This window comes from Diadema setosum, unplaced genomic scaffold, assembly GCF_964275005.1.
Source record: "Diadema setosum unplaced genomic scaffold, eeDiaSeto1 scaffold_29, whole genome shotgun sequence".
NCBI classification, from domain to species: Eukaryota; Metazoa; Echinodermata; class Echinoidea; order Diadematoida; family Diadematidae; genus Diadema; species Diadema setosum.
In genome coordinates, this window is record NW_027307655.1 from 281882 (window position 1) to 297500 (window position 15619).

Sequence of the window (15619 nt, forward strand, 5' to 3'; positions counted from 1 at the left end):
TTAATTCTCATCTAAACAAATACATGATTCCATGATAGTTTTCAGAGTTCAAAAATTGTATTATCCCCTACAATTTTTCGCAAGAGTTTCAATCAGAAAACTTACTCATTTTTTCCTTGAAATTTGAGATGTTTATAAGCCAATCGAAATGCATGTCTGTACCTGGCAAAACAAAGGGAAGTTAATTCTGTAAAACTTTCAGAGCAGACATGTATTCGCTGTATAAATGCACATTATTATCATTAAAAAATGACGATATGACACCGGTCCTTTTCTCCATACACTCTGCATTTTAACACATAAAATGACCTTGTATAAACTTTCATTATGTGAAGTATGGCTGATAAGCATCTTTGAACGTTTGTTGCGGCACACATTGTCTCAACTGCACAATTTGTCGCATGGCGACAAATTGTGCATAGGGTGGACAGCACAAATTGTCTCCTGCCCTCGAAACACATTTGGGGGTAATAATTGTCCTTGACATAGGCATTAATATCAACACATAACTTTACATGTCTACACACATGCAAACAATGTGGTGTGGGTTTGAGGGACGGGTGTGTGTGTGAGTGTGTTAGTGTGTTTGGAGTGGGCAGATGATGGGAGAGTTTAATGGGGATAGGTGTGTACGTGTGTGTATGCGTGAAGAATGTCTGCGTGCGTGTGTGTGCGTGTGTGTGTGTGTGTGTGTGAGTCTGTGTGTGTCTCCGTGTCTATGTGCTTGTGTTTGTGTTTAGGCGGGGAAAGAATCAGCAGATGGAGAGGGGTGGACTCGAAAAAAAAAGAGACATACATAGACACAGGGCCTACATGTACACACTACATGCAAGCATATATGTGTATATATATATATATAAATATATAAATATATATATATATATATATATATATATATATATATATATATATTGATATATATTGATATATATATATTGATATATATTGATATTGCTAAATATAACATTCATGAACACATATACACGCACACATGCACACACATACAGACAAACCACTACCACTGTATAACCATCACACATGCACACAGATTCCACACAGACACAGACACAGACACACACACACAGCTATGCGCACACGTATACACAAGTCACATATCCTCGCCTACACACCACACACCACATAAACCATGCAACCTCCACACACAAACACACACACACACACACACACACACACACACGCACACACATTGACGTACACATCACATCTAGAAGTCATACCCACCCCACCCAAGTATAACGCATGAACAACCACCTCAACCACAAATTTCATGGTGCATTTCAGCAGTAGCTTCTGCAGCTTGAAGAGAACAAGCGACGACAATTTGTGCAGGTATATTTTATTTTGCCTGCACAAATTGTCCCCTGTAAAGTAAACAAAATTGGGAACTGCAGGAGCAGCCCAGTTTGTAGCCAGGTGACAAAATTGTGCAGGGGCGACAAATTGTGCCTCAAACACCCTGCAAAACACATTGTCGCACCCTGTTATAGGGGGCGACAATTTGTGCAGGGGTGACAATTTGTGCCGCAACAGACATTCTTTTAGCAAATTACATTCCATATCACAAACTGCTGCAGTTGGAAATGTTACTCGAAGCCATGGAAAACGGAAGCATTCATCACGGCATGAATTTACTCCCATTCATTTGTCTTGCCTAAAATTTAGATCAGAACTCTGTTTTCACTTGATTCATCAATCCAGCATTCAGTAGACAATGCAATCTGACTGAAAGATTCACATTACTGAGTATTTCTTACATAATTGATATCGAAGTTGTCACTCTGTGATGATAAGCTGCGTAATGAAGCCGTCGCCTAGTAAGAAACAGGTGATTGAGATCACTTGCAACCTATTCAAGAAAAAATAGAAATAAGAATAGAAGCAAGTTTGAAAATTAATCATTAAAATAACATGTTTCTGGGTATTACTCCTGTCATGAAGAGCACATCCAAGACGATCCTCATATCCAAACTGGCTACCCAGCTTTTAAAGTCTTTGCTAAAAGGAAGACAGTATACGTGACTTCACAACCATGTTCCTTGAATGATCACTGTTTTCTGCGCAAAATAGAGTGAGGAGAGATTATATAAGTATATATATATATATATATATATATATATATATATATATATATATATGTGTGTGTGTGTGTGTGTGACCCTGCACCTCAAAACAAACAAAAAGTCGCCAGACATTAATTTTTAGTTAAGACCTTATTCTGAAAAAGCAGACTTTACGCTTTAAAATGATGTATAACTCAAATCAAATGGACTCTCCTAACCTATCTAAATATTGGAAAGAAAGCACAAACTCAGGAAAAGTGTGAACTGAGAAAAGAGGCTCTGAAGTACAGTGTCTATTCAAGCACTTAATCTTTACCAAACCGTGCTTGCTGTGCGATGAATGGGACAAAAACCAGGAAGTAAACCACCAGAGTAACAACAATGAAGAGATTATCAGATTAAACTGAAATTAAGCATGCCTCATTAACACATTCTGTCCATAATTAATGCCAACTTTCAAAGCAGTAGCACTATCCTTTCAAAAGTTATTAGAGTTGAAAGTGAAGAGTGTGGACAAAGTTTTTCAGAAATAGAAAAGTGATTCTAAAGACACACCTAATCACACTATTCTACCAAAAATGTTCGAGATAAACTGCTAAAAAACACACTTTCCTGCCCGTTTTATGATACCAAATTTTAACATAATGTAAAAGAAGACCCGCTCTTTCAGAAAATATGAAAAAGTCAAGTTCGACTAGGTTGACCCATTTCATTTATTTTCAGTCCTCAGTGTGTGTGACTTTATGTCCGTTTTGAGGTGCACGGATATATGAAGGGGTCGGTTCAATATAGTGCTAACCCACACTTTTGTCAAAATTGAGTCAGATGCATTTTCATAATCCTTTTCCTTTACTCTAACCTCTGTGAAAATATCATATTTGAATTCAACCAATAAGATGGTAAAATAAATGCATTCATGTTTTATTAATGTACAATGTATGGACTTTCCAAACATTCAACAGCGATTATCTCAAAATGACTATTGTGTGGGTTAGCACTATATTGCACCGACCCCTTCATATATATATATATATATTATATTATATTATATATATATTATATTATATATATATATATATATATATATATGTATATATATATATATATATATATACATTTATATATTTATATATAATGCACCGTTCGTCTGGAGCCTTGACGCGTCGGTTTTCAGATATATATTTTTATACATAATTAATCAAACCGCTAATCCGACATCTTCCAATGCCCAAATGATGTTTTTTTTTTTTTGTCTGTTTGTTTGTTTGTCTGTATGTTTGTTATATTTTTTTACGGTCGACAGAGAGCGGAGAGGTTAGTTATCTAAATATTCGAACACAGTAACGTGGTATACATACGTATGCCCCTATATCCATTTTCGCGTTCCGCTGTATGTGTCATAGAACAATGCAATATATCAATATGGAACCGAATTGGTTCACGGAAATGCAAAATCTAAAGAGCTCAGCCTTGATGGCTACGTTTGACTTCATACCCGTTTACCAAAACCAACATTTGTATAACTGCCTTGGAAAACGGTATAAGTATGCCTAGTCAATATACAGAATGAGAAAATAATAGTGATCGATGTGATCTTTTTTTTTGGGGGGGGGGGTCATCATAACAAAAGTGGACATAAAGGATATAATGTAGACACGCTTGTCTACATTTTAAGAACCTCTTACGGCACGTCCCCGTTTATAATTTGAAGCCAAGCCATTTTCTTTCTTCTTCTTCTTCTTTTTTTTTTTTTTTTTTTTTACCAGCAAACATATTTAGGCCCTGCCACACCTTTACGGTCAAGCTTCACCGGCGAGATGGGTGTAGGGATTTTCCAGCATATCGGACAATTTCTGAGGGCGGACAAGGATTTGGGTGAGTCAGGGCATGTGTCTTACTTGCTTGACGCGTTCTACTTAAATTCTGCTTGCGGGTACACTGTGTGACTCACTGAATGTCGTTATGTTGGCTGCATATGGGGACTTCGAAGTACCTGCGTGAGAGTTGCATGCAACGTCCTGCCGCTAAGGGCCTCTTGCAGGCGTTGTGCGTGGACCTCTCCGGGCATCCCCGCTTCTCACCCGGAAAAGAAAAAGTTTTGGTCATGCTCAAATTTTGGCTGCGGTTGTATCGGACTAGCGTGCGTACATCCGGGCAACTACAGACAAGATAGGCTCTATAGGTACTGTCAGGTGCGGACCAACTGCCGAGAGCTCCGGGTAGCAAATTTGTTTCCCCACAAGTCAACCCGCAAAACTTTCTCAGATACGGTATGACAAGACCTTGAACATCATGATACTAACTTGTTCCGAGTGAGCCGTGGGAGTTCGCTCATAGAGGTACACGCAGAACACCAGTAAGAGACACTTACCGGCAATACCTCGCAGGCAACTCTCAGTTCCCGTAAGGCGCTCGTAACATAAAACGGGTCGGTTTCAAAGCCATCACGCAGGTCACACGGAATACACGCAAGTAGAAGGTAAGTAGCACGCGTCTATCAGGTCAGAATCCCCCCAACAATTCCGCTTAGCTTGGCCGGAAATGTGTGACACGGCCTTAAGGAACGACTCCACTATAATACAATATATATATATATATATATATATATATATATATATATATTCTCTTTCTTTGTTTTCATCTGGCATACCTTATCTCTGAAGCAAATTTCTTTCCTTTTCTCTTCATCGTTTCGTTTAACGTAGCAGGCTTTAACAAACTTGAGAACGCGTTCGACTTCAAATGCTGACGGGATGCCCAACAGGCGTGCGTCTCTTGCGACATAGTCCCACTTGTCGACATCTATGCCGTTAATGCTGTTGTTAACAATCTGCTTCAGGAAGAACTTATGTGGAGGAATCAAATCCTTTAAAAAAAGAATGATAATAAAACCCAAATAAAGTTCATTGTCATAGCATGTTATGAGCAGTTATGTATTCCAATGAATGAGACAAACAGATAACAGGAATCGATATAAAGCAACATATAGAAGGATCATGATTTAAGGTTGACTTTCTTTGTTTACACCTATTGAGCAAATTCAAGTCGTGGCTAATAGTAACTTCAAGGGCAGGTATCTCATTCTTCAAAACTCACTCAGGTTGGAAAGAAACATATGTGAAGGGTTCTTTTTAAGAAATTACAAGGGAGCTGTAAAACACGTTTATCATACTAATTTGAGAAGTGAGTCCATAGAAAAGAACCGCTATTAACTGCACAAACACAAAGACATGTTTTACCCCCTTTTTTACGGTCCGATTCTTGAGGATTATGTGGAAATAAAGTATTCTTTGAAAAACTATAACAAATATAACTAGGACCAATTTCACCTATTCGGATTCCTCGCGTAAAATTGGGGCATAAAGTTTCGGTTGCTTTTGTGAAACACGGTCACACAAAATACACACACACACACACATACACACACATACGCAGACGCGCATATGTATATACATTTTTATATATATTTATATATGTGACCCTGCACCTAAAAACAAACAAAAAGTCGCCAGACATGAATTTTTAGTTAAGACCAGAGTCTGAAAGAACAGACTTCAAGCTTTAAAATGATGTATAACTCAAATCAAATGGCCTCTCCTAACCTATGTAAATATTGGAAAGAAAGCACAAAATCAGGAAAAGTGTGAACTGAGAAAAGAGGCCCCTGAATTACAGTGTCTATTCAAGCACTTAATCTTTACCAAACCGTGCTGGCTGTGCGATTAATGGGACAAAAAACAGGAAGTAAACCATCAGAGTAACAACAATGAAGAGATTATCAGATTAAACTGAAATTACGCATGACTCATTAGCACATTCTGTCCATAATTGATGCCAATTTTTAAAACAGTAACACTATCCTTTCAAAAGTTATTGGAGTTGAAAGTGAAGAGTGGACAAAAAATGAAAAAGGGATTCTGAAGACACACCTAATCACACTATTTTACCAAAAATGTTCGAGATAAACTGCTAACAAAACACACTTTTCTGCCCGTTTTATGATACCAAATTTTAGCATAATGTAAAAGAAGACCCGCTCTTTCAGAAAATATGAAAAAGTCAAGTTCGGCTAGGTTGACCCATTTCACTTATTTTCAGTCCTCACGCAAAATCAGTGTGTGCGACTTTATGTTCGTTTTGAAGTGCACGGTCACTATAGGCTATATACAGGGTGCCCCAGAAAGAAAGGAACACCTAAGATCTTTACCTTTAGCAATATTTTTGTAAATATATCATTAATTTGCATGCTATTGGAAAGGCCATTCTTTTTCCAATAGAATAAAACGAGGTTCTTTAATTTTGATGGATGCGTCATGAATTTAGGGCAATTTTTGTCAACCCTTGCAATTTTATTTTCAAAATGTGATCACTTTGCACTCTCAGAGATACCAAAACCAGGGAGAATTCGGCTTGCCGTAGAACCAGTTACGTTTGGATGGATGTTTGCGACTTCGATATTATACAATGTGGTTCGTTTTAACATATATTTTGTAGCGGGTCATTTCGGAGGCTCGCTATTCATACGGATTATCAATCCGAAAATTGACTAAGGTTCGTATAATCATGGAGCTTTTGTTTTTATTCGGTAAATGATAGGATTGCCGAAGGTTTGTTAATTGGAACATGAGAAATCAGGTTCGTTTATCCAAATATGGAGAAACAACTAACTAACACCAAAATCTTAGAGATTTCAAAACATCATAATAATCGTTTTCACCAAGACTAAAATCAGGCCCATTCGACTTTTAGAAGAACGGACATAAAGAATAGTGAACATATATATTTCAGTTTCGGAATAACAAGCTTTGGAATAAGAACATTTTTAAAAAGAAACCTCCTGAATTAACTACGATCCTTTTATTTAATTTTCGGAATAACAAACCTTTGGACGTTCAGAGTAACGAATCTTTAGAAGAGCGAGCGTATCAAAGTGCAACCTTAAACCTACTACTTAATCATCACTGTTTTAACATGTGTTTCTAAAGTAAGCACAAAAGCACAAACAACTTGACGATCTCTCTGTTTCTTAAATGTAAAATGAAAAAAAAAAATCAAGGGAATATTGCAAATTACCATTGCTTTTCATTGATGAGTATAAAAAAACCCCACCATCTCATGATAAACGGACGATTTGCCTGTTTTCATCAGACAATAGTTCCAAAATGCATTATTTTTGTTCGCTTCTGACGACATTTCGATGAATAAAAAATAAACAAACAAACAAAGCTCCTCCAGAGGAATTCGGTATAACGGGACTGCACTGACAATTCTTTTCTCTGTGTGTTGGAGATCGATCCCTTCTCTGTTTCTTCTCATTTTCATTCAAATGTTTCCACGTCCTTTTGATACTTTTACGTTTCTTCTTGACACATGCCCACTACAGACTTCTTCCGTCATTTCATCCTCTTTGTTTCAATATGTTCTGCATATAACTGGGGAGCACTTTCTCGGTTTATTTCGGTTTTTTTTTTTCTGTTTGGTCGCAGCATGTTCAGGCTACTTAGGGAATAACATAAAAATCATTGTGAAGAGAAAAATACGAATCTATTAAGGCATAAAATATTATGACAATTACAGCGAACGTCCGTGATGCATTGTTCAAAGCGCTTTAAAAATATATGTTTGGTCTACGGTAGGCAAAACCTCTCCTCAACATTAGGACATTCGGAATCACCCCGAGTTCGTGAACTGAGATCTAAACTTGCAAATAAAAAAAATGAAGCTATGCATTCTTTGCAGGAGTTCCCACTGAAACTCTGTTTGTTTGCATTTTTTGGTGTCTTTTTTCACTGTTTGCCTTACAAACATGGACTGAGTGATGGACAAACAATTCATTGCGGCCAGGGGGACTGTGCACAGACATAATTTGATCCGTTCAGTGGTTTTATAAGACACTTAAAGAATCATCAATGTGACGATGAAATTGTGAAGATACTCCAAATCCAGTTCTACGGCAATGCGATTGAGGAACTGAGATGAAGACTGATGATAATGTTTATGAAGTAGTACGCTTTAGTAGTCGATGACCGTATTGATGAAGAGGTTATTACCTTCAGTCGAGGGGACATAGAACAACGAGCTTGTAACTTTTACATGTGTTAGAAACCCTTTTTTTTTTTCTTTTTGTGGGGGTCATAAATCCGTTTTCATGGCAACAGCATCTTGAAACTCCCTCAGAATTTGAGCATTTGACTTTAAATGTGGCACATGTGACCACTGTATTATGTTCATGTGAAAATTTTATCTTCCGTCATTGTCAAATAGTGTGTTGGCATGGTAATGATATTTTGTAATGAAAATCATACAAACTATAAGTGGATTTAGCTAACTCTCTCAATTTTTAGCAATTAACTCGAGATATGACACCTATATTGTGACAAGATACATTTTAAATGTGAAAAACACTTTTTTCGTCAATGTTAAACAATGCGTTGCCATGCTAACATTATTCTTATCAATACAAAGCAATCAAAGATATTGTGATTGACTTATAACTCCCTCACGTTTTAAGCATTTGACTTGAAATTTGGCACGTGACCACTGTAGTATGTTCATGTGCAAATGTCATCTTTTGTCATTGTCAAATAAAGTGTCGTCATGGCATTGACATTTTCAAATGAAAATCTTACACATTACCAGTTGATTACGCTATCTCCCCCAGTTTTTGAGCATCTGACCTGAAATATTGCACAGAGGGTCAATGTAATTTTTCGATGTGCAAAGCACATCTTTTGTCAACGCTGGAAGTAGGTGTTGCATGGTAAACATCTTTTTAAATGAAAATCAAACAAAAAATACTGTGAATTGTGTAAGCTCCCTCAGCTTTCTAGCAACCGACATGAGGTTTGGCACATGTGACCAGCGTAATCTTTAAATAAGTCGTACACTGATCTTACTATTGAACAATTTGTTGCTATGGTAAAAACACTTTTGTTTGGTCTTTTTTTTCAATAAAAGGCACACAAGAATGACGTAAATAGAGCTAACTCTCTCAGTTTTAGGTGGGGGTATCAATCACATCCAGTTCTACTTGAAAATATTGGGCAAAGAATGCCTAATGTGTGTCATTTGAATATTCAAATGGCCCGAATGTCATGTGCTTGTATAATTACTTGCAATAGCATTGATCAAAAGAAAGAGTCTATGTTAAATTTTTTAAACCAAATTGGCTGATCTATGTTAAATAATTATTTGAATTATACAGCTGAGCAGGCAATTCAATTTGAACATTAGAATTATAAAGCCAAGAAGATGTAAAACTAGTATGAATTTAATTTGTGAATTCAACTTAATAGTGCCAAGAAGGCCTAAGGTCTTCAGAGTGAGTATTTAAATTTGATATTGAGCCAACAATAGCCATAATGTTTCTCATTTGCATAGATTATTAAAGAACCAATTAAAAGGGCCAAAGGTATTTCATTTGAATACTTATATTGTAGAGATGAGGCTATCATTGCATGTAATAGAATTACTGTGTTTTGTTGAGACAAACAGTAATTGAATGTTTTGATCAACCTTGTAGCACGTGACTGTCTATCACCTACTTACATTACTGTGTTATTTTGTGCGATTGAATGTGGAGAGTGTGAAATGATGTCAAGATATGAACACTTCAAAGTGTTAATATGTTGACATCACTTGGAGTTTATTTCACACTCTGAAGCGGCGTTGAATCAACACTTCTATGGTGTCATATAAACATCAAATGATGTGAACTTATAACACTTGGAAGTGTTTAAATAACACCATAACAGGTGTTGGAGCATAGATTGTAACAAAAAAAAAAAGGTTTTGAAGTTACACCGCCATTGGTGTTAAAAGGCTGTCAAAAGAACAACAAAAGGTGTCAACTTATCAATAATCTAAGCAACACCAAAAGCTGGAGTTGGTATATTTTAACACCACGGGTGTTGAACTTAGACCATTATTGGTTTTGGGGTGTCAAATGAACACCACAGTCTAATTAAGAGTTGAATAAACACCGAGGCTGGTGTTGGCATATATTAACACCCACGGGTGTTGGGTATCTTAACACCAGTGACGGTGTAGCTTCAACACCAGATGATGTGGTCTTTTATTGAAGCTGGGCCGGTGTTAGATTTAACACCCATGGTGTTAAATCTAACACCACTGTTTTTTTTGGTTTTTTTTTTTGGTTTTTTTTTTTTTTTTTTTTGCTGTGTGGAGACCAAAACTGGATGTGTTCTGTTTGAGATGGCAGCTACCTAACTCAAAAGATATACACGCGGAACATCTGATTTTTTTTTTTTTTTGGCTTAAATTAGCATAAATTCATTAATATAAAACACATAAATTAAAAATTTGAAAAAAAAAATCAAACAATACAGTCTTGTAGATTACATTGGCCTTTACCTTTAATAGTGCAATTTTTCGTGAGGATCGCGCGATCCACGACTGAGATCTGAAGGGGGGGGGGGAGGGCAAAAAGCCCCCCCCCCCCCCCGTGGTTTCAAGTCCCTCAAAAAACCCGGTGGGATTAGGGTTAATGTACAGTGATGAACTGTATTTGTAATTATCAGAAATTTCCTTTCTCTGAGAGAACGTCCGTTAGCGAAACTTTCAGAACCCATAGCAGTGCGAATTGTCTCCAAAACCTAATCAGAAAGAAATTTAAATGCACAGAAATTACAGATTACGCAAAATCCATTTTCCTATGAAACTTGGTTTTCAGTGTTTAGCTGTTTTTATATAATTAGAGGGAAAACAAACGTACAATTACGAGAAAATTTTGAGCCGTTTGGTCATCGTGATCACATACCGCCTACAAAAAATCGGAAAATACTGCTCTAAGCTCATTGTTTACTTTGTAAAACTATATTTGTCGCTATTGGAGCTAAAAGTTTTAAAGAATAAAGGACTCTTTCGAGACAAGTTATCCCTATCGGTCGGATTGTATACGTCACGCTGAAATTGTTACGGACGCTCGTTCTAATACTAGGGTCATGTTCCAGGACGGTTAACTAATCGACAGAGAGTAAATAGCCTTCCTAACTCTTTCGAAAATCTAAAAAGGTATTATGATTAATATAATATAACATATAGATACAATATACAATGGCGGATCCAGAGGGGGCGCAAGAGGCGCGCACCCCCCTGTATTTATCGTTAAAAACAAAAGAAATAAAAAGAAAAAAAATAATGAAACCCGAAAGTGGCAGGAGATATATTAGTTGCGCCCCCCCCCCCCCTTTACAGAATTTCTGGATCCGCTCCTGATATATATATGAAGAGTTTGCTTGCAAAAACCGATAAGTCCATATTTGCCAAATGGAGATATTTGCGATTAAAGGTCAAGAAAAATAAAAATAAAAATAAGAAAATGTTTGCTTGTTTTGACCGTAACTTCAAAAATGTACCTTTATATGTAGTGACCAATATATCATTTGAAAGGTATTATTGTGTACTCAATGACAAAAAAAAAATATGAAAAAAAATTCTTCAAAAATGGACTTATCGGTTTTTGCAAACAAACTCTTCATATATATATATATATATATATATATATATATATATATATATATATATATATTATATATAATACATATAAATATATCATAAGTGACCGTCCACCTCAAACCGAACATAAAGTCGCACACACTGATTTTGCGTGAGGACTGAAACTAAGTGAAATGGGTCAACCTAGCCGAACTTGACTTTTTCATATTTTCTCAAAGAACGGGTGTTCTTTTACATTATGCTAAAATTTGGTATCATAAAACGGGCAGGAAAGTGTGTTTTTTAGCAGTTTATCTCGAACATTTTTGGTAGAATAGTGTGATTAAGTGTGTCTTTAGAATCCCTTTTTCATTTCTGAAAAACCTTGTCCACACTCTTCACTTTCAACTCTAATAACTTTTGAAAGGATAGGGCTACTGCTTTGAAAGTTGGCATTAATTACGGACAGAATATGTTAATGAGGCATGCTCAATTTCAGTTTAATCTGATAATCTCTTTATTGTTGTTACTCTGGTGGTTTACTTCCTGTTTTTTGTCCCATTCATCTCACAGCCAGCACGGTTTGGTAAAGATTAAGCGCTTGAATAGACACTGTACTTCAGAGCCTCTTTTCTCAGTTCACACTTTTACTGAGTTTGTGCTTTCTTTCCAATATTTAGATAGGTTAGGAAAGTCCATTTTATTTGAGTTATACATCAATTTAAAACTTAAAGTCTGCTCTTTCACAATATGATCTTAACTAAAAGTTCATGTCCGGCGACTTTTTGTTTGTTTTGAGGTGCAGGGTCACATATATAATACAAGTAGTATAATAAATTATAAGAAATTTGACACCCGTTCAACATATATATTGCTTAGAGAGGGATTAGGATGTGAATTTTCAAGAGAAAATATTAATTATTTTCTTGATTTTCGGTGAATCGTATGGTCCAAAAACTGCAGACGAGCCCCAGTCCGCTCCAAACATGACATGCAGCTCTTTGGCTAGAGAACCAACGGTAAAATGTACGTTCGCCATCAAAGCAAGATGGTGCCCCACTCGATAATGTCTTAATCATCACGGACGTTCTTTTTTTTTTCTCGGAGTTTCGTCTAAAAATGTAATTTCGGTTCGCATTTGACAAGGGATGGACACAAACTCATAACATACATATCATCGTGTGGCTGGACCTTAGTTGATTACGACTCAGAACAATATCGCCAATAACGGTTAATGGGCTACGATCTTTATTAGTACATAACGGACGCACGTCCGTAACGAAAACTCAGTATAATTTTGCATAAAAGAATGTTACGTCCCATGTACAGCCAGCAGGCGTACAATATTTGCAGGATATGTACATTAGGTGGAAAACTAAATGTTCGTATACATTACAGTTGGGACAACAAAGTAGAATTTGCAGCAGCGATAGAAATAAAAGCATCACGGACGTTCGCCTATTTAGGGCTTGGGTATTTCAATTGTTCACTGTAATTATATACGTGCTCATAAAATTCTTATTCTATGGTACATGCCCATGATATGTCAGATCCACAACACAGTCGGATATTAGATGCCACGTACCATAACGAAGGCACATCATTTGTTTGAAAAACAAAAATTATTGCAAAAGTAGCGTTTTTACCGTATTTTTACGCTTTAAGTCCTTGTCAAATGCAAAATATCACTCAAAAGTCAACGAAACCATACATTTCCTGAAAGGAAATTTACCAGGCTTTGAGATGACAGGAAAGAATCTGGTTTCTTAGATCATCCTGGTGTGTTCTAAGGGAAAGAGTGTCATAAGGTGCGAAAATTGGCAATTGTACATCGTTCAAAATTCTCACCCATATACATATACATAATAAGATCAATAAATTTAAATCTGTTCTGTCTAAGTAGGCTATAAGTGTGACACAATTGTTACCAATGACTCCCTGTAACAACTCAAACGCAAAGAAATGAAAAAAATTAACGACCAAACAAAAAGAACGAGTATCAGACATTCAAACATTGTACATGAATAGGCCTACCTCCTTCTCCGTGTTTTTGACGTCAATCAGTTGAAAAATAACATGCACTTCCTTGTCATCAATTCGAAATCTGCGGAGCTCTCCGTATAAATTGTTTGCCTCGATTAGATGTCTTAGAATGCGTACAGATTGTTCTTCGTGCTAGTCGTTGGGAAGGAAGCAGAGATAAAGTGAAGAGAGTGGAGGTCATATGCACGTTGGGAAGGAAGCACAGATAAAGTGAAGAGAGTGGAGGTCATATGCACGTTAGTAATGGCATGATATTTCATTGTCACGTTGCTATTTTGTTTGTTTTGTTTGTTTGTTTGTTTGTTTGTTTTTAATATTGTACTATACCAATAACCTGATCTTGGCATTATTCAAAAGACTAAAAACAATTACTGTTGAGACATTCGTGGTAAAGTTGAATATTCAGATATGAATACATGTCCATGCAACGGCATTATTATGATGTTTCAAGAAAGTAACATCCTACTTATTTCGACATGTTGTTTTTCGAATTCCTTCCTACACTACTTTATGAAAATATGAATAAAAGTACCTTCCAGTCCTTTCCTTGTTCCTCAATGAATTCCTGATAGGTGTGCGAGAGAGGCCCATGTCCAAGATCGTGGCACAAACCTGCAATTTCTACACATCGGACATCGACCTCCGTCATCTTGCTGGTCTTGTCGGCTTTCAGTCTTCTAGCGAGTACACCTGCCATGTGACAGACGCTGGAATATAGTAATGAAGAGAGTAATACTGTTTAAATGTAACCATGCATCACATAATCCCAAAAAGTCGCAAGCACCGACTTCGTGTCAAGGCTGAAACTAGATGGAATGCATGAACCTAGGCAATCTTTCGGGGTTTTATATGTATATATATATATATATATATATATATATATATATATATATATATATATATATACATATATCCTTGAAAAAGCAAGTCTTCTTTTACATTATACTACAGTATGGGATCATTAAACGGACAGGAAATTGTGTTCTTGACAGGTTTTCTCTAACCCTTCTTTTTTATAGAGAAGTCTGCTAAAGTTATCTTAATTTCATAAAAACGCTGTGCATACTTTTTATTTCAACTCTAATGCAAATAAGTTTGCATTGATGATGGACAGGGATTAATAAAGCGTGCTCAATTTCACCATGATCAGATAATTCCTTCATCGTTGCTACTCCAGTGGTTTACATCCTCCTTTTTGTCCAATCCATCGCACAGCTAGCACGGCTTGATAAAGATTAAGCCCTTGAATAGACCCTCAGGGCCTTTCTTTCAGTTCACACTTTTCCGGAGTATGTGCTTTCTTTCTATTATTGAGATCGGTTTAATAGGACAGTCCAATTCACTTGAGATATACAATCATTTCACAGCGTAACGTCATCTGTTTCCGAAACTGCCTTACCTAAAAATCCAGGTCTGACGACTTTTTTATGTTTTTGTGATGCATGTATATGTATGTATATATACATATATGTGCGTGTGTGTGTGTGTGTGTGCGTGTGTGTTTGTGTGCATGTGTGTGCAAACCGCCACGCCAAAGGGATCTGAAAGTTGCTGACGGCTGAGCCGAGGAAATTGAGTTTAAAGTCTTGTCATCAAAATCCTTAAAATTTCGCGACTTTCTGTTTTTGGACATAATTCTGTAGTCTAATGATTCGTCTAACCCAAGAAAAGGGGAATATGATCGGGGCTCAGCTCCCCGAAAATTCCTTGAAATAGGGGGTATTTTATCCCTCTCCTAGGGAATTTTTCAAATTAGGGGTAGTTTACTAATCTTTCCTAAGATCTTTCAAACATAACCATCTGCAGAAATCCCAGCCTGAACCCTGAGTAAAGGAAAAGTGTTGCAGAAGTGCATCTTCTGCGGTACATTCAGCACGAGACCTTCTCTAAATATATTGCTGTCCATGCAGTTGCAGAAATTGTGGACACTCTTTACCCCAGCACTCTTCCTACATGTAGGGGTGATTTTGATAGTTCTCAAAAGCATGTAATGAGGGGGAGGGGTGATTTTCCTGGCCTCCCTTTCAAAACCCTAAAAT

The 15619-nt window shown here is 36.7% G+C and overlaps 1 protein-coding gene across 1 annotated transcript in view; it reads right to left on the bottom strand.

Annotated features, from left to right (window-relative positions):
• Window positions 1–15619, bottom strand: part of LOC140245756 (deoxynucleoside triphosphate triphosphohydrolase SAMHD1-like) — a 56353-nt gene that overhangs the window by 16367 nt on the left and 24367 nt on the right. Inside the window, exons 4-8 of the mRNA XM_072325280.1 lie at window positions 14113–14287; window positions 13572–13712; window positions 4732–4947; window positions 1776–1867; window positions 106–162 (exon numbers count right to left, since the gene is read on the bottom strand). Of these exons, the coding sequence (XP_072181381.1) occupies window positions 106–162; window positions 1776–1867; window positions 4732–4947; window positions 13572–13712; window positions 14113–14287 (681 nt within the window). The remainder of the gene's footprint in view (window positions 1–105; window positions 163–1775; window positions 1868–4731; window positions 4948–13571; window positions 13713–14112; window positions 14288–15619) is intronic.